Source organism: Melospiza melodia, chromosome 8, assembly GCF_035770615.1.
Source record: "Melospiza melodia melodia isolate bMelMel2 chromosome 8, bMelMel2.pri, whole genome shotgun sequence".
Lineage (NCBI taxonomy): Eukaryota > Metazoa > Chordata > Aves > Passeriformes > Passerellidae > Melospiza > Melospiza melodia.
In genome coordinates, this window is record NC_086201.1 from 9,194,735 (window position 1) to 9,215,217 (window position 20,483).

Genomic DNA, 20,483 nt, shown 5'->3' on the forward strand with positions numbered 1-20,483 from the left:
TGACAGATGCTGCTTTTCTAAATGGGCTTATTCTAACAGGCAAAGGCCAGAGGCAGGAGTGTACAAAGGGACCGAGAGTCATGGAATAGCCTCAATTGGAAGGGACCCACAAGGATCATCAACTGCATCTCCTGGCCCTGTGACATCCCCCAGAGTCACACCATGTTCCTGAGAGAATTGTCCAAATCCTTTTAGAATGCTGTCAGGCTTGGTGCTGTGACCACTTCCCTGGGGAGCCTGTTCCAGTGCACAACGACCCTCCAAGTGAAGAACTTTTTTCTGACAGCCAACCTAAATTTCCCCTGACACAAATTGTTCCACCCTGATCTTGTTCCTCTGGCAGCAACGACGCAAAATGTGAAATATGTAAAAACTTCCTTCAGGAACCATGTTCTTTGGTGTTTGATCTTTGTACACTCTCAAGTTTAACAAGAGAGGAGATTTCATCGAATAAACAGGTAGCTAGCAAGTAAGTTCTAACTGATGTCCTTGTGTTAGGAAAACAAATTGCTTGTTAGTAGAATTGCCTCATTAAGGTTTAGGGCTCAACATGTTTCAGTGATTTGAGACTTAGGAGGAGGTTAACAAGGCTTGGGAAGAAGAATTTACCATTGCTAGTGGGCACAAAGAATGCAGAATTTACAGGCCACAAGGACATTTGGCAGAAGCCCCAAGATAAGGAAGAAACTAATAAAGGCAACTCAGCAAGCATGCTGAATCAGCTCTTACTGGTTTAAGGTAATTCCAGCAAGGGGAGATCGTGACCACCAACTCATAGCCCGCTGACCCAAAAAGAAGAGAAAGACTGAGCATGTGAACTAATTGGCATGAGAAGCAAGGGAATCGTAAATCAACAGAAGATAAAATACTAATTAAAAAGAGAAGCATGTAGCCTGTAGCCAATGAACATTAATGCCACTTTTTCCTAAAGTTTTGGTAGTCTCCGTGCTGGCTTTGTGGATTTGCCACCCAGCCCCCCACTCTGTGCAGAACTGTAGATGAATCAAATGCCTCGACTCTGTGCGAGGATCGTCCTCTTGCAGAGCGGGTGGAAGAACTCCTGGGACAGCAGCGAGAGCGGCTGCCAGCCCCCGGCAGAGGGGCAAGCAGGGCATTGATAAGGCGAGGGGGTGCTTTGGTTGTTCCAGGGGGACAGGAGGGTTAAGGGCGCTGGTGTGAAGCTGTGTCGGGGGGGGGGCGAGGAGGCGGCCCGGGGCAGGGCTACCTCGAGAGGCGGCAGAGGAGAAGCGAAAGGCTCGTGATTGCCGGAAAAGGCGCGCCCTGGTGCGCGGGGAATCGAAAGCGAAAGCGACGGGAGAGGAGCGGCCGGGCAGCCATGGAGGGGCAGCGGCCGTGCTCCTTCCCGCTGCTGGTGCGGGGGGACTGGGGCCCCGCCGAGCCGCCGCCCTCGCTCAGGAAGAAGCTGCTCTGCTACTTCCAGAGCCAGAAGCGCTCGGGCGGCGGCGAGTGCGAGCTGCGGACCGGGAGCGACAGCGGCACCATCCTCGTCTGCTTCGCCCGGCCCGAGGGTGAGCGGCCGGGCCGGGGCCGGGAGAGGGGACCCGGCGAGGACAGGGGCCGGGATTAGCGTGTGGGCGCCCTGCGGGGGTGTTGGGGTCGTAAATCGCAAGTCTAAACTTTCTGCAAGTTAAAAAAGGTTGTTGCATGTAATACTATATCCCGTCTGGTACGTAATGTGCAGTATCTGTAGTATATAATATGTCGTATACACCCCCTCCTGTGCAGTATAGAATAGACAGTATGTAAACTTGGTGTGATTCTTGCGGATGTCCTGCGCAGGTCCAAAAGTTGGAGTCGGTCTTTGTGGGTCCCTTCTAACTCAGAATGTGATATTTACTTATATATATGCCTAGATTTGGTGCTTAGCATTAGCCTCTGGTTTGTGTTTGGCATAAAGGCTGTAAGTGAATAAATATATCCTAGGAGGAATATATACATGCATACTCATCTTGATGTGCAGTAATATTCTCTAAACTGCACTGGGAATAATAAATCTTATATTAATCTAACAATTAGATTAGTTACAGATATATATTAAATATGTGACATCATATTTTTATGAACTTGCAGGAAACCGGTAGAGGATTTAGTTGCAGTTGAGTTAAATGTATAGACATGCGCGTATGTGCAGAAACACACAGAGACCTATGTACAATGTTTCCTTTTCTTGCCTTCGCATGCTTCCCAGTTGCTGGCTCTCCCTGCTGGTAAGTTCAGGACATACAGCCCCAAGCCATTTCGGCACTGTCTGGAAGAGGATTTTCAAGGCCTGGGGGGGCCCGTACCGGGCCTCTCCGGGTACCACCATGGAACCCGTGACAGACCGAGTTTTGCATCTCTGGCAGTTTTTCGCGGGAGTGATGTCCTCTGCTATTCTTCCTTCCTTTTTTTTTTTTTTTTTTTTTTTTTTTCAAGGAAGAAAGCCCCGTGCATTCTGTGTCAGCATTATGAGTTTAAAGCTCTTTCATTTCGCGGGACTGTATATCCTTGTTCCGGCTGAGGTTAACTTTTCCAGGAGCCGGGAGGGCACAGCCAGCTCCCTGGGGAAATGTGATCACCCCTGAGCCGTGCGGCGGAGCACGGAACGGGAAGGGAGGGATGTTTTCCGGCTTTTGCCGAGTGCGTTGTGGGGTGAGCAGCGGCCCGTGAGTCGTTCACCTGTCGTGTACACTCTGTTATCAGTACTGATGTCGTTCCTGCTCATTTTTCTTACTTCGTTGCTGTTTGTTTGTAGTTTATTGTTCTCATCTCGTCCTGTAATGTTTAACGTTTTTGTGCCTTCAGTTCTCCTCTCCATCCTGCCATGGCGGGGAGAGCTCACTACCTAGCGGCGAGGTCTGGCTCCTTTCAGTGGAAACAGTAAATTGCAGAATACCATTCTTAAACTGCAACAGTGACATAATGATGGTAAAGTGCCGTGCAATGTAAAGCTGTGTTTCCGTTCAGAATTTCACAGGGCTTTTTTGCTTTTATTTAGTCAAGGAACGAGTTCTTAGGAGACAGTCTCATCAGTTGCATTTGGAAGGAGAAGGAAAACTGAGGTTGTTTATCACAGAGTCTGAAACAGCACGAGCTACTAAAGAGGAAACATTTGAAGAAAAATCAGTTCCCACAAAGGTGAATAAAAATTAACCAGAGCTTTGAAATAGTGGTAAGAGTGTCTAATCTGTCACTGATGTTTGGCTTTCATTTTATTTTAGGCTTTGGATGCTATGAGCAGCCTTCAAACAAAAGGTAAAAAGTTATCCATCACTGTATGTGCTGATTCTTCAGAAAACAAAAGTGTTGGTGCTTTTCTCCACACATGGCCTCCAGTTCTCTAAGTTGTCATCTATTTTGTAGTTATACTAGACAGGAATCTGGAAATCTTCAGATCCTGCTCTCAGTTGCTTCCTTGAGTCAGCCTCGCTTTCAGTTTTGGCTTTTGGTATTTTCTTCATTGGACAGAGTGGAGGAAATTACTCCTTCATTGGTCTAGAAATTAGAAATGAGCATCAGAAGAATTGTTGCTTCTTATTTCTTTAGTTTTCTTCTTGGTGGTGGTGGTGGTAGGCCTTGAAAGGCAGCTGTCTTTTGGAGATGTTATGGGTTTGGTATCAGTAGTTTTTGTACCTCAGTGAGCAGGCAGAGCCAGCCTGTTGGTCATTCACCTCTGCCCTCATCTCTTTGCAAAGCTGGTGACGTGCTTGCCCCTGGCAGACCCTGGACTTCTGGGATACTCAGTGGGCACCTCTGATATATTTTCTATTTGCAAGATGTTGTTGCATCCCTGTGAGCCCTTTGTGCACACGGGCCCTCCAGCTCTGTCATGCTGCACTGATGGCAGGGCACAGTGGTCATCAGGAGGCTTTACACCAAGTCACACAAAGCTACCTGTGGTGCCTGTGGATGTCTTGAGCTATGTTTAGGCTTGTTTTGCCTGCACAGGGTGAGAAACAGCTGCAGAGGCTGCAAGGTCTCTGCCAACCCTTACTGACATCTGAGCAGCTGTGGTCTGTTATCTCAATGGATTTTAGTTTTGTTTAGTCTCTGACCAGAGACATACCAGTGACATTGGTCTGTTTTTGTGCCACCAAAAAAGCTGCCTGCAGCCCTGCTGAATATTGCATCTGGGCTGTTTTGGATCTCAAAATGTTCAGTGGTACCCTGCAATGTATGTTTGGTTAACAATCTCTTTTCTTGGGAAAGGAAAAGAGAGAAAGGGTAAGAAGAATCTGTTCATTCCAGGAAATGCCTACCAACATTTTATGTGCCTTATCTTTCTGCTGCAGATGATACAAAAGCCTTGAAGAAAGCAGAGAGTCTTGTTCCAAACAGTGAACTCCAGGAGGAGGTTGACTCTACAGAGGTCTCACCTTCGGTGGTATTTGAGAACATAGAGAGATGCAGTCCAAAGTGCTTAGAGATGCTGTTGGAGAACATCAGTGGCCTGACTGTAGATGCTGACTTTACTATTGAACTGATACCTGAAATAAATGTTGCTGTAGCAACCTTTTTAAAAAATATTGGTAAGACAGGATGACACCATTATTAATTTCCATGTATAAGAATGAGTAATAGCTTTCAGAGCTCGATTCCCCTGCCATTAGAGATCCAGACTGTTTTTAAAAAAGCACCTGGATTGCAATCTCTCAAGAAAAATGTCATTATATGCAGCCCCAAAAAAGTGCCTGTGATCCAAATGTTACACTGGAAAAAGAAAATGGTGGTATCTTTATTACTGAAATTGGATTAGAATGCTTTGTTGCTTTTATCTTATTTTGGATTAGATGAAGAAGAATTGAAAGTGCACTGAGTGTGGGGATTACATAAAGTCTCCTTTAGAGAAGACAGTGAACTTATGAGATGGGAACAGAGACATAGTGGTAGTGAATAGCAGAGAGTAACATGCTTGTGTGCTTTTCCTGTTTCTTTACAACACAGAGTTATTTGGCACCAGAGTCAGTTTTGTTCCAAATACAGGGAGTAGACTCTGCTCATTTCTCTGCCTGAAGTGATAGCCAGTGCTGATAATGACACAGGAAAACACGGTCAGTTCTTACTGCTCTTCTCTTTACAGATACTAAGGAACTTGTCGAAAAATGTTCACAGCACAAGAGAGTCAGAGAATTCAACATGACTGCCTGGCTTCTAGAATCAACACAGAGCATCAAGGCTGAAAACCTACCAGAGAGCATTTCCTCAGACTACCTCACAGTGTACTTTGAGAGCACACGGAACGGAGGGGGGCCCGTGGAAGATGTCCAGCTCTTCCCTGAGGAGAACTCAGCCATCATTACATTCTGTGACCACAAAGGTAATTCTGTCCTTTGCCTGACCAAGGTACTCACAGGCAGATAACCTGCCAGGAAGTTACTGAAAATATGGGCATTAGGAGAAGCCTGGCTTTCTGTTACTGAAGTCAGTGTACATTGTCCTGTTCCTAGGAAGTGCTCTGCATGTAGAAATACTGCTGCATGTCTAGGGCTTCAGTATCTATTGGGGGGGAAGGGGGGTTGTTTGTTTTGGTTTTTGTTACCAGAGATTTATTTTAGTATCTGCCTTGTCCATGGGTTTTTCTCACTGGTGTTCTTTCCCCATTTGCAGAGGTTTGTATATGCAATGTAAAATTAATGGTACTTACAGGTAAAGGGACCGAGCAGAATCAATGTCACTAGGTCAATGACTTAGTGTCAGTAACACAGTTAACTTTCAGAAACTAAATAAGGTCCAATATCCTCATTTCAAGCTAATTAAGTCAAATATCTTCATTATCAGGAAAGAACGGAGCTAAAGAAAAATCTTGTTACTATTTCTTGTGTTCCTCGAATCACTATCCAGTTTTTGTGCCAGTGCAACTTCTGGTAAATATCTTTGAGGAGACTCCTGGCTTAGTAAATTTACTTTGACAAAAAGCTTTATCTGCCAGGTGATTTTCTTCTGATTCTCAGGATTTTCTGAAGAATATTTTGTACATGAAGGTAAAACACAATTTGGATCATTGTAATGGAGTTTTAAGCTCCTGCCAACATTATAATTTCTTTGCTTTGTCCATTCCAACAAAAATGGAAAAAAAAAAAAGTAAAAATGTGCTGGCACTAGGAGATTTATTTTAAGTTGAGGGTAAGGAGTACTTCATAGTAGTATATTGATAAGGCCTTGCTCTGTGGTGGAGTTTCCTTGGGAAATGAGCAGGGTGTAGCTCTGCATGGGAATGCAGGCATGAGCATATTTAACAAACAAGCTGGAGCCAAGGCTTCTATCTTGTCCCCTGCAGAGTTGTTTGGAAATCAGAAAGACATAAAAATAGTTCTTTGAAATGAAAGAAAAGGAAAATCAATGTAATAATTCTAAAACAGAGACATTTGCCTGATTTAAAGTTAATGATCTATGTTTGTTTGCACATTTTGGCACTGACTTTCAGATGTAACCACGGTCTTGAAAAAGAAACATTTGCTGGACCAGACACTGATTTCTGTGCATCCATATTACCACTCCCTGGGAACAGCTCTCTATGGAGAAGAAAGACCAGCTTTCAAGATGCCAGACCCCATTGGGGTGCCACTTGACCCGTATGTATGGCAGTTTTTACAAAGGCATGCCAATCTGACCCAGGACATAGACCAGGAAATGGCAGTTTGCCATTCTGAGCTCAAATGGCCCCAAGCAGACTGTGCAAACCCAGAAGTTATGCTGTGCCCATCACCATCTCTCTGCAAGCAGAAAAAGCCAATGATGAAGTTGCTCAAGACATGGCAGCAAGATGCTTCCACTGAGTTCTCGCGTATCATGGCACGTTACATAGCTATAAAATGTAAAGTCAATTCATCAGGTTGGGAAGATGTGAAGAAAAGGTTGTCAAAAGATGTTGCTCTGATCATAACTGATACTTCTGAGGAGATGGTGGTGATTGCAGGCAACAGAGCAGCAGTGGACAGTGCAGAGAAAGAAGTGAGGGAATGCATGAAGCGAAGTGAAAGGGAAAAACAGAGCATAGAAATTTCTGTGTCAGTGATCCCAGGGAAATATGCTGTGCTGCACAATGCTGGGTTAGAAGAGAATATTCAGAAGGAATATCCATGCCTAAAGCTCTCTTATGATGACAAAAAAAGGACTGTTCAGTTGTGTGGATTACCTGCAGAAGTATATAAAGTCAAAGCTGAGTTACTGGAAAAGGTATTGAGTATGCCATGTACATCAGTTACCACTGACCCCCATGTTTTCCACTATCTACAGTGTGTAGATAATAAGAAAACATCAGATATATTATTCATTAGGGAAAAAATTATTGCTTTTTATGAACTTCAGGATGATACTGTGTTGCTATATGGAGATGCTCACAAAGATCTTCTAGAAGCAGAAAAGCAAATAAAAACAGGTTTAGAAAGCAAGTGCATCAATGTGGGGGATGGTGAAGTTACTAAAAAGGATCAGTGGAGCAATCTTCTTCTCTCCTTGCTCAAGACATATAATTCTTCCCAAGAAATCGTCACCACTTGGGTGTCTGTTGGAAAAGAAAATAAAATGATTATTGCTGGCTTTTCTAAGGCTGTAACAGAGGTTTATCAGAGACTTAATGCTTTTGTAGATAGAAACAAAATCATTGAAGAAGTAATCCCAGCTAAATCAGCGGTAATAGTGCAGTTTGTAGAGAATGAGAAGTCTGGCGTTTGTAAAGAGTTGAAGAAGAAAGGTGTGACATTATGTTTTGACACCAAGACACCGTGTATTTCTCTGAGGGGACCAAAAGCAGAAGTGCTAGAAGCATTCACCATGTTTGAAAAAACTGTCTCATCCCTTTACTCAAAAAATGTGCCAATTGATAAACCAGGGGCAAAGGAGTTCTTCATCGACAGGAAAGATTTATGTATTTTAGAAGCAAAGCAGAAATATAACTGTTTCATTAGGATTAAGGAAGAAGAAGAAGAAGAACAGAAGGGTGGAAAAGCTGGTAATAAAGTGAAAAGAAAAGTCTACTATGAAAAAAACCTGCCAGGTGGAATTACGGTAGGAGTGTATAGAGGTGACTTGTGTGACTACCCTGTTGATGTTGTGGTGAATGCATCTAATGAAAAACTAAAACACATTGGTGGCCTGGCTGAGGCGCTGTCAAGAGCAGCTGGGCCAGCCCTGCAGGAGGAGTGTGATGAGCTGGTGAGGAGGCTGGGGGATTTCCAGCCTGGTGGCGCAGTGATGACGCGCGCCGGGAAGCTGCCCTGCAAGAACGTCATCCACGCTGTCGGGCCCAGGTGGAGCGAGAGGGAATCACAAAAGTGCATGTGGTTGTTGAAGAAGACAGTGAAAAAGTGTCTACAGCTAGCTGATATATACAATCATCGTTCCATAGCTCTGCCTCCTATAAGTGGAGGGATTTATGGCTTTCCACCACAGATCTGCGCGGATTCAATTGTGTCCTCCATTAGGGAGACCTTGGAAGAACTCATGGAGGACAGAAACTTGAAGGAGATCCATCTTGTGAGTAATTCAGAAGAAATTGTTCAGGTTCTGAGTGAGACAGTAAAAAAAGTATTTTCAGCTAAATCATTCTCCCCAAAATGGCCGACGCCGAACAAAAGCCAGAAGGAGAATAGAAAAGGGGATCTGAAGATGATTACAACAAATGAAGGACTTTGCATCCGAGTGGAGAAGAAGAATATTCAGGAAGCTGTGGTAAGTCTTTACTTTTCTGACTGCTTTCTAACTTAATGGTACGATCTCTCAGTTTAAATGAAAAAGGACAGACAGTAGGTTTTACAAGTACTTGCAACATAAGGAAAACCAGCTGTGTGCTAGCTAAACAAGGATGCAAGCTTGCAAAACTTGAGTGTAGGTTGAAATCTATTACTGAAGCCATTTCTAGAGGGCAGCTGTGAATTTCAGGATGTTTCAATTCCCAGCTAAATCTTGTTTGTTTCCTAGATCCAAGGCCAACAAGTAAAAGAGTTGGGGTTTTTTTTCTTAAAGGGGAAATACTAAAGTACTTTGTAAAAGTAACTGTCTTGTGTGGATATTAGGGGAAATAGGTACCTGTCTGGGCTGCTGTTTTGGGTATCCACTGGCATCTTGTTTCTTTTGCTGTGTGTTGCATTGGTAGGGCTTCTAATCTTGGTGCATTTTTTTGTTGGAATTCTAGCTGTAGCTGTTTTCATTGTAATCTTGTTGCAGACGGATGTTGTTGTCAACAGCGTTGGCACAGATCTGCTGTTTGGCGAGGGGCCTCTTTGCAAAGCCGTGCTGGAAAGAGCTGGGCCAGCTCTCAAAGTTGAGTTTGACACCAAGAAACAAAGTCAGAACTCAGGTCCTGGGAGTGTGGTCTGCACCAGTGGATATGCTATGGCCTGCAAGTCTATCTTTCATGCCATAATGCCCAAGTGGGGTGGAGGACAGACAGAGAAGGTATATTTTAATTATTAACCCCAAATCCACCCCAGCTATATATTTGTTTGGGATGTGGCCTGAAATTTCAGGTTTAAATATAGTTAATTTAGATGACTTGACTCCATTCTCTTCCATTGGAGTGACCTTAAAGATGTCTTGATGCACTCAGAGCTGCTTATCATACTGGTTTCTTTGGAACTAATAATAAATTATGCCTTTAGAAAAAAGTACCTTTGCTGTGTTTTACAGGAACTAGAAGATGCAATCAATTTCTGCTTGAAGAAAACTGAAGAACTTGGACTGAAAACAATCACTTTCCCAGCTATTGGGACTGGAGGATTTGGATTTCCTAAAATCCTTGTTTCTAAATTAATGTTTGATGTGGTATTCAAGTTCAGTAGTAGTCACACTCTGAAGAATCTCCAGGAAGTTCATTTTCTCTTGCTACCACAAGATCTTGATAGCATTCAGGTAGTTCTTCTCAGGACAAATCTGTCTTTGTAACATACTGCTCTAGTTACACTTTAATAATCTGTTTTACTTATACTGCTTTCTAAGGGAATCATTTGGCACTTTCTTACTGCTATGGGCCAGCAACAGTGGGATGTCTTTCCAGTGTCTCTGAAATATAAACTCTCAGCAAGCAGAAGCTGCAGACAAAATTGGCCTTGCTGTTGGCACTGTGAAGATGCTTTAGATGCTTCCTCATCTTTGGCCAGAGGAGTTCTAGCAATGCAGAGCTCTTATCACACTGTCCACACTGGGCCTTCTGCTGTTATTAACAATTAAATATGACTATAAAATGTGTGAGGTGTCTCAGCAAGAGGCTACAAGACTGTTAATGTTAATTACAGAAACATTCAGTGTACATACTGTGAAATACTATCTTGAATACTTTTTTTCTCTTCTTAGGCTTTTACCACTGAACTAGCACGTAGGGCAGGTGAAAGTGGCACTGCTGCAGCAGCACAGCCAAGTAAGTTGTGTAGAGGTGGGGCAGAATGTAAATGCTGTTACATGGTTTTGTGTGTATCAGGAAACAAAAGAAATGTCATCAGGGCACAGGGCATTTTTTGTCCTCCTAATGGACTTGCATTCTTAAATGTCATTTGTAAAATTCTTAGGGAGGAATTTCTTTTGTTGAGGGCATGCTGAACTCTTAGTGAGGCCGGTCTTATCAAAACAAAAAGGGTGTTCTGATAGGAGACACAGTAGTTTGTCCTGCTTAAAGGATATAAGAATTTGCAATCACTTGGCCAAACCAGCCATAAATAACATGTATTTCTGTAGCTTTAGTCTCCTACAAATATATATTTATATATACAGAGTGGATAATTTCCTTTCCATTTATTACTTGACAACAGTGGGACACAATAGCCAAAACATGTGTGTACTTCAACAAGGGCAGATGCTTATTTGTAAGGATATAAAGCTCTTCCTCCTCAGTTGCTGAGTATCAAAGAGATGAAGAGTGGGCAGATAAAATATGAGTTAGGTTAGATAAGTGTAAACTACAAGAAAGGAATAGTTTTGTATCCATGAAGGTAAGTATGAAATAACTTACAAAAGGGATGTGATCTGATCTCCGTTACTGGCAACACTTAAGTTGGATGCTCCATTTCTTGTAAGAATTAATTCAGGAAACTCTGTTACAGAGCTGGTCAGATCAGATAAACCTGAAGCCATTTTCTGAATTCATATTGCATAAATTTACAGGAATAGAAATGGTTTCACTTCCATAGCACAAACAGGAAGAATACTGTACCTCTCAGCTTTCAGAAATGGAATAAAGAGAAAAACAGAGACACTCTACATCCATCAAACTGATCTAGAGCGTATTCCTTAAAAGGATAAGGAGTTTCAATCAGTGGAAGAGAATAACACTCCAAACTAAAGGAGAAGTGATTTAATGTATTTTTCTTTCCCATGCAGGTTTCATCAAGCCTGTTTCTACTGACCTGTTGGGAGCTCATGAAATGAAGATTGGTTCCATCACACTGCAAGTACTTAGTGGAGATATTACCAAGGAGGATACAGAGATTATTGTAAACATAGCAAATTCAACATTTGATGCCAAAGCAGGTAATATATTGAATATGTAGTTCTTTAGCAATAAATCTGGGCTAATTTTTAGAAGGGGGTACAGAAAAGAATTGTCCACAAGGGAAACTTTTATGAAGCATTTTTCACATGAGTTATTTTCATAAAGAGTTATGATTAGCTGGGAAATAGATCTTAAACAGGTTTTTTACATGTCCTGAATATTTGATTTAATTTTCAAACAGAAGGCTTCTGACCATATTTTTCTTGCTTAAAACCATAAGTGTTTAAATGGAATTTTTAGACTAAGTATAATTCTAAAAAAATGCTCGTATCCTAAATTGTTTCACTGGAAGACAAAGCTCTGGTTAAGAAAATTACCCTATAAGAAGCAGAGTGTTTTCACTAATTATAGTGAATTATAAGCATGCAAGATACCAAATGATACCAGTTCAACGCCATTGGAGAGTTTGGTGAGAGACATATGGGTTTGGTGAGTGAAACAATGAAATAGGAGTTTTTAATGACTTCTAACCAGCAGTGAAGGAAACATTCTCTCTGCAGCCAAAGCTGTGTGTCATGGACAGTACTTAGGGAAACTGTCACAGTTTTGAACTTTGTGGTATCTTGTCATAAAGCAATTTAGGGTATTTGTAGGGTACAGAAGTTGGGTAGAGTTTTGAGTAGAGATAATTGTGGAGACTTAATGAATGTGTGTGCTTTTCTTGTGTGATTTAAGGGGTCTTCAAAGCAATTATGGATGCTGCTGGTCCCCAGGTAGCAAATGAATGTGCTCAATATGGTATGTTAAAGCCTATTATTTTTTTGATAATTCTTTTTTTGTTGTGTTCATTCTCTCTGAAAACTTAAAGTTGCTTTATAATTCTCTACTCTGACATAATTGTTTTATCTGAATAATACAGCTTTCACTTTTAGGTGCTTTGAAAAGTCCCCTTCTTGTTTTGACATATTACCTGGAGAATTTTTCTTTTCATAGTTGTTTATCAATAACTAAAACATCTGTGTTTACACACTTTATTCTCATACTGGATCCAAAACACAGCCCTGAAGTGGCTACTAGGAGGAAAACTAGCTCTATCCCAGCTGAAATCAGGACAACCCTGATCATAAGTTCTTCCATAGTCTGCATTCTGCCAGACCAGCAGAGCAGTAAAATTGGAGCTCGTTGTGGTTGGTCTCTGCAAGCACAGAAAGGGACATTTTAGATGCATAACCTAAATGTGCCTGCTCTGAATCTGGAAACTGATTTTCAAGATGGAGTTTCCTGGATTTTTTTCCCAGCCTTTGGCTCTGTAGGAACGTTTGTACAAACACATTTATCATTAACTTCAAATCAGGCAAATGTCTCTGTTCTTAGAACTATTACACTGATTCTTATTTTCTTGTTCTTTCATTTCAAAGAGCTGTTTTTATGTTTTTCTGATTTCCAAACTACTCTGTAGGGGACAAGATAAAAGCCTTGGCTCCAACTTGTTTGGTAAATATGCTCATGCCTGCATTCCCAGTCAGTGCTACACCCTGCTCATTTCCCAAGGAAACTCCACCACAGAGCAAGGCCTTATCAACATACTACTATGAAATACTCCTTACCCTCAACTTAAAATAAATCTCCTAGTGCCAGTGCAGTTTTTACTTTTTTTGTTGGAATGGACAAAACATGATGATGTTGGAAATGATAATGTTGGCAGGAACCTACAACCCCATTACAGTGTTCCAAATTACATTTTACCTTCATGTACAAAATATTCTTCAGAAAATCCTGAGAGTCAGAAGAAAATCACCTGGCAGATAAAGCTTTTTGTCAAAGTAAATTTATCAGTCTGATCTCAGCGCTTGCAGAGCATCTTACAGTCATTACCTTTGTGATCTGTGAGGTGGTCTGGAACTCTGTGCTCATCAGTCCATTCATCCTCACAATATGACTCCATTTTGTAAGCAAACATGAGTGTTCTGAGAAATCACAAACATCTTTTTAAAAATTCCATATTGTTCTTAAATCAATTGGTCATAATCTTAATGATATTATTTTAGCCACTCAGCTCTGCTGCAGTATAAGAATTCAGGCTTTTAAGGAATAAGTTGCCTAAGAGAGGTTTTCACATATCAATTAATTTGGCATGCTTTTAAGTAGAAGTGAGATGTATTCAAAGTCATCATAAATTCTTATATTGTCCTTAATAGGAAAATACTTTGTAGCAGAGGTCTCAGGAAATTAGAAAACACACATTTACTTGAATTAATTTCTCAAAGAAACTCTGCAGATTATTTAAAAAGAAAACCAGAATCAAGTAAACCCACAATAATATAGCTCACAGTGGATTTCTTTCCGCTTTTTCCACTTGTCTTGTACTACCAGTATAACAGAAAATACTACCAAAAGAGATTGCCACTTTGTAAATATTATGTCTCCTCCTTTATCTTCTCTATTCCAGCTGGGAAGCACCAAAGTGGCTTTATTACAACACAGGGTGGGAACCTGTTGTGCAGTAAAATCATCCATTTGATTACTGATAACCAGGTGAAGAGTCAGGTCTCCAAAGTGCTTCATGAGTGTGAACAAAGGACGTACAAATCTGTTGCCTTCCCAGCTATTGGAACAGGTTTGTGTTTTCTTGGGAAAGCAATGTGTGATGGGGGCAGTTCAGAAACAGACAAACTTAATATGGGTAACAGTAGACTTGCACAAAAACTGTTCACTGATATGTGCCTTTTGTTTAGGTCAAGCAGGACTGAGTTCAGCCAAGGTAGCTGATGAAATGTTGGATGCTGTTGTGGAATTTGCAAGACAAAAATCAGTACAGCATTTACAGACAATTAAGATAGTGATCTTCCAGACAAATATGCTCAGGGACTTTTATGAAAGCATGAAGAAAAGAGAAAATTCAGATTCTTCCACAACAGAATCAGAATCATGGATATCTATGTTTAAGTGTAAGTTGTTTTCTGTGTGCATGGGCAAATAAAACTGAAGTTATTTTATTTACAACTAAAATTGGATGTGTTTATCCACAGCATTTTTTTGGGGCAAAAAACAATCTTCTGAGAAGAAAAAGTCCATGATTTTGGAGAAGAAAGTTCATTTAGTCACATTTCAAATTTGTGGAGAAAGCCAAGAAAAGGTGGATGCAGCTGAGTCCTGGATAAAGGATTTAATTTTAAAGGAGCAGTTTGAAAACACTATTTCAGATGAGGCAATTGAAAATTTTGATGAGACGCAGTTTGCTATTTTGGATGATCTCCAGAGAAGAAATCAAGTCACCATTGAGGTTTTCAATAAGCTTTCTCCCCCTCAAATTACAATTTCTGGTATTAGCAGGGATGTCTGTTCCATTTCTCGAAAAGTTCAAGAAATGGTCCAAAAAATTAAGTCTACTGAAGAAGAGCAGTCCAAGGCAGAACTGCTTTATAACCTGGTAGAATGGAGGTATCTAGGAAGAAATGATAGCTTTGTTGCTTTTGATAAACTGACAAATATGCAGCTGGAGTCTGCCAGAATGGATAAAAAGCCAAATCTGAATGTCAGAATTAAAAATAAGAACTACACGGTGAATATGAAGACTCTAAGGGCTACTGATGACCAAGGAAAAATTAGAATCCTTCAACGTGTGACAAAGAATGAAGGTAAATAACACTTTTGTTAAATAAAAAAAACTTGCATAATTATTATTGAATGATGATTTGGATAAATGCAAGCTCAGGTATCCCAAAGAAGTAAGGTATTCCTTAGTTTTTTTCCCTTTTTCTTTTTTTTTTCCTCAGCCAGGAGTTTTGAGTTTCATAATCAGTGGGAAGTATGAGTGAAATCAGAACATCAGTTTTAAGTGCAAATATTGTCTGCATATATGTGACTGGTGAGCATAGATTTCATGCTTAAATCTGACAAAGGAAGTGGTGTATGAAGATTACATAAAATTCTCCTGGAGTTTTAAAGCTTGTTTTTGTTAGATATTGGTATGGGGATAATTAGACAAAATTGAAAGCCTTTACAGTGTATTACAGAACCAGTGATGTTTGGAAGAGCAAGAGCACTTGTTGAATGAGGTATTGCAGAAGGTGTTGTCCTCTTGGTCCTCTCTGTGGTTTGTAAGATGTGCCTATGGAGCTGAGCCAGTTGTCTGTCAATAATGCAACCTCTGTTTTGCAGATGTGCAGTCAATAGAGCTGCCTAAGGAGTGGACAGACATGCAGAATGAACAGGTCAAAGTGGTGGAGCTCAAGCCATCACATCCTGAATACACAACAGTTGAGAAGATGTTCAAGACAACATGTAGGAATTTTAACATAGAGAAGGTGATACCATATGGGGTGGGGAGAGGGGAAAATGTCAATGCTTGGGCAAGAAACAATATACTTCCTAAATATGTGCTTATGAGGTGTCTGCAACCCAATACACCCTTTGTGTGTCAGTCTCCCCAGCACTGCACAGGGTGAATATAAATCAGAGCAAGTTTCCTAAGAGCTATTCTGCCATTTCTGGCATGTAATGGTGCAAAACCAGTGACCATCAGTCTTCAGGCTGACTCTTTGTTCAATTCATGTGGTACTCTCTAGCTAATATGGTATTTCCAATTAGGAAATTCTATATTGAAATGGAGGCATGAGCAAATGCATTCAGGATACAAAGAAAAATACAAAGTCCTTGCAGACTGATATAAAGCTTTGGACTAATTTACAACTTCTCCCCAGTCATCCCAGAGCCTTCCAGGCCTTGCCTGTCAGTTTTAACCAGTGTCAGTATTTGATCCTGCTTATTTAGAAATCTGCAACTCAATGCACAGAGATTTAATTGCCAGGAAGAAGATGGAATTGTTCTGAATCAAGAGAAGAGATAAACAGTAGAAAATACAATCAAATTAGGAGTGAGGATAACGTGCTTAAAAAATTTTCTTCCATCACAAGCTTCAATGAGCATGGTCACGAAAACACACAAAGAGAGCAAAATATTAATGTATTACAGAAAAAAAATCAAGTTTATGACATTATGTCTTTTTCTGTTAAAAATGCAAAGCTGTTGCAGAAGTGTCTTTAAGATTATACTTTGTTGGAGACACTGCTTTCCCTTAAGCTATATTCACATTGTTGGCATAGGGAGCCAGCAACATCCATCCTCCCACCAAGTGATTTTTATAGAGTCATTTCTTGTGGGTTGCTAAACTACACATTACAGGAAGCAATTTTGACTTGCAAGCTTAGATCTAGAAGAGAAACTTAACCTAATGCTATTGCTACACTCTGTCCTTTAGTGAGAAAATCATCAGTAAAGATGATGAGGATGTATAGAAGGCATCTTCCATCATTGCCTCTAGCAGTGGTACAGCAGCCTGTTCCTAGAAATGACAGTGCACAGCTACCATGACTGCTGGGTACCTGCTACACTAGGCAAGACAAATGGATACCCAAAATTACTGAGCTTGAAACTCTCTTATGAGCTGCTTTGGTTTGTGATTTTTCAGGATGCTTACATATTCAGTCCCTCTACCCAAACCTTGTGCTACCAGGACATGGTGAAAATTGCTCTAATTCTTTCAGTTTGATTTCATTTTAATGCTTTTCTGCCATGATAAATATTCATCCCTACCCCATTTTCCCCTCATATAAATATAGTTAATTTTGTAATTTTGCAGATTGAAAGGATACAAAATCGCATCCTCTGGCAGACATACCAATTAAAAAAAAAATCTATCTGTGAAAAGAACAAAAATCAAAATAATGAGAGGTTGCTATTTCATGGGACAGCTGCATCCTCATTGAGTTTTATTAACTCCTATGGATTTAATCGTGGATATGCTGGAAAGAATGGTGAGTCATTATCCAAATCAGTTAATTTCCAAGGCCTGTATGAGTGCTGCAGGGTGTCACTGTTATAGTGCTGTCAGCACAACATGAAAACTGAATGAAATTACAGAACACAATAATAAACAACTCCTGAGATTAATCTATATGGACAGAGGGATTATTCTGTTCAGTTAAGCACTTGTTGCTGGATGCCACCCGGTAAAGGATATCAAAAAGAGTTTCCCTGCTCTGAAATGAAGCCTGGGCAGCTTCTGGGAATTGTTTTGTGTCATTTACCTGGAGAAAGGAACAAGGAACACTATTCAATATCCTTAGCTGGTGTAACAGCCACTAGCTGATGCTATCTCCTCTCCTCTTAGACAAAGACAGGTAGCAAAGTAGAAGTGCAAATCCTTCTCCTGTTGCCTCCAAAGATTAGGATAGTTTAAGATCCCACATCTGTACCAATTTTATGCTTACAAAATCTGTGAGATCCATTAGTTAACTCTTAGCCTTTAATAGTTGTTAAAGACAACTTAAATATTTAACATAAAGATATTATGCAGTAGCTCAAAGTTTGTTCTGTCCACTTCTAGTACAGTCTTGTTATGTGTATTATTTGGCAGCACTCAAAGATGAAGGACAGGATCCAAAGAAGTGGAACGTGGACTGAATTGAGGTGCCAGTTGATTTTAGTGGCCATGTAACCTCACTTCAGAAATCCTTAATTTTTGTTCTTAATGTTTTCTTCCTTAAGACAGAGTTGTACATGCCTAGGGCTGATTTGATCTTGAGAGAGCTGGGCAGCTTAACTCATATCTAGTTGATACTTCAGTGTGGTCTGGATCCAAAGACCTTTCTCTGTCTGGATCCTCTGGAGGTACTAACTCTGAGATTTTCTTTAATAAATGAAGCCCAGCATACACAAAATATATCAGGTTGTGCACAGGTAGGAAATGCAGCCACCACTTCTTTTTAAAACATGGTCAGAGGAGATGTAGCTTTGTTTTCTTACTCTTTGGTAGTGTCAGGAGATTGGATTTACTCAGGAAGCAAGAGCCCTAGATCCCCGTGTCCTCTCTCTGTTTGTGGGTGTTGACATCCACCTTTTCATCTCAGCTATGATTTATGATTGGGAAGGCATACTTGCCTTCTGTCAGGCTGAGTAGCCAAGCAAAAGTATCCAAAGATCAGGGCAGCCAGATAGGAAGGACCTGTTTGGTCTGAACAGCTTTTTACCAGTGTCAGAAAAAAGAAATTTGTCTTGAACAAAGACATGTGATTTCTCTGACTTGCTGAGAAGTGTGACTAGAAAACTATAATTACACTTATATAAGTGTAAGTCCAAAAGTCTCTGAAGAATTGCAGTTTGATGGATTGCAGGCTAAACTATGTTAAACAGAGGAGCCTTTTTCTCCATAGGAAAGAGAAGTCAAAACCTGGGTGTTGATACTAATCTGCTATCTATGTGGGTTCATATTTTATTCTGACACAAAGGATTAGTACTAGAATTTTGTGTTTGAACTCTAACCACGTTTATAGATTCTGCAGAGTTAAAAAAAAAAAAGGAGTTTTAGAGATTCTGAAGTGAATAAGAACACTTAACTGTATTTGAAAATGTTGTTTTTCCTACCTAACAGCTGCAGCCATTGGAGATGGAACCTACTTTGCTGTCCATGCAAGTTACTCTGCCCAGGATATTTATTCTGTTCCAGATGTGAATGGCAGGAAGCACATGTACTTGGCTCGGGTCCTGACTGGGCAGTACTGTGCTGGGAGAGCAGGACTGAAGGCTCCACCAGCAAGGAGCCAAGCAGATCCTACTGACCTGTTCGACAGTGTGGTTAATAACGAGTTTAATCCCACAATGTTTGTCATATTTAGTGACATTCAGGCATATCCACAATACTGTATTACTTTCAAATAGTAGAATGATCTTAATAGTCTAGAAAATTCTAGTGCCTTTTACATTTAAGAATTTACAGAGCAATTTTAAATTCTTTTTACATCGAGGTTTCTTCTTTATTGATCTATCCATGTGTTGAAATATGTCTTCAAATTATCAACAGGACCAACATAAGCAAATATTTTAGAGCATGCTATTTCAGTACTCACATCTCAAGTTCAGTTATGCAGAGATGTAGGCAAGAGCTGTGAGAACAACTTTAACTTCTTCCTGCACGAGGCAGAGGGGAGTGGTAGAGGAGGAAGCTGCTCTGCCTTACCTGTGGCCAGCAGTAAGAGGTGTGGGGTAGGTCAGAGAACCTCTGCATGTTCCTGTTTCCAGTAGTCACCATAAAGCACTTTCTTGTGAGAATTTATTTGAAATGCTCTGTGCTGAGGGAATCTGAAAGGTCTTTTGCAATCAAAGCAGTGCTGTGATTCTAATTACCTCACCCACCAGCAGAGTTTTCAGTCATCCTTAGGTATCCACTCAGCCTTGTTGGTGCTAAAAGTCTGGAAGAAAAAGAATGCCAATATGAACATGCACTTTGCATTTATTATTTCAGACCCCTTACCTACCTGTCTGTTACCCTAGCATACTTTGGTTGTTCCTTAGGTATAAATCACTGTATTCATACCCAGTTCTTAGGGCAATTGTAGTCTCCTCCTGTTACTTCCAGCTTCCACAAAGTAATTGCTTTTGCAATTTTCAAGACTGGAAAGAGAGACTTTAAATTTTTTTTCTTTTTGACACTGAATCATTAACTCTTTGTAGAATCACCAATTTGCAGAGTCAATACCGAGGCATAACTCATTTTACATGCTTAAACAACTTAAAAATTTTTAAAGTTCTCTAAAAACTGTAAATAATAGCATCTTTTCAAGTAGTGCTTTTAATCACATCCTAACCTTAAAACTGCCAATCAAAAGCCATATACTCAGTTTAATAAAAGTAGTTTCAAAAAGCTACATTGTATTGCTGAGCTGCTAGAGGTACACACTTCACTTAGAAGTGTTGCTTCATATTTGAATTTGTTACAGTGATGCAATAAAGATTTCCAAGACAAAATGGTTTTCGTGTGTACAACCTCCAGGTGAAATTATTCTGCCTTAGCCAAAAAAGGACCTGTGCTGCAAATAGCTGCCATGATGTCTTAAAATTTTGTCATGATGTTGTCATTGTCTGCAAAGAGGAAAAGGGTTTACAGTATTTGAAGTTTGCAATATAAACAATTTCTGCTTTTCATAGCATACTGCCCATGCAGCACTTCAGATGAATAAATGTCCTGCATAAATTCCCATTTAAAGCAAAGCAGAGTGCTACC

General features: G+C 40.5%; 1 protein-coding gene across 1 annotated transcript; it reads left to right on the plus strand.

Moving 5' to 3' along the window:
• Window positions 1-1,323: 1,323 nt before the first annotated feature.
• On the plus strand, window positions 1,324-20,227 carry LOC134421154 (protein mono-ADP-ribosyltransferase PARP14-like). Its single transcript, XM_063161671.1, has 17 exons — window positions 1,324-1,529; window positions 2,999-3,138; window positions 3,222-3,255; window positions 4,293-4,529; window positions 5,081-5,317; window positions 6,425-8,670; window positions 9,166-9,396; window positions 9,628-9,849; window positions 10,291-10,354; window positions 11,311-11,460; window positions 12,158-12,220; window positions 13,872-14,039; window positions 14,158-14,370; window positions 14,452-15,060; window positions 15,584-15,729; window positions 17,064-17,238; window positions 18,855-20,227. Exons 1-17 carry the CDS (start codon window positions 1,337-1,339, stop codon window positions 19,139-19,141), a joined length of 5,415 nt encoding a protein of 1,804 aa, XP_063017741.1. The 5' UTR covers window positions 1,324-1,336; the 3' UTR covers window positions 19,142-20,227.
• Window positions 20,228-20,483: the final 256 nt, after the last annotated feature.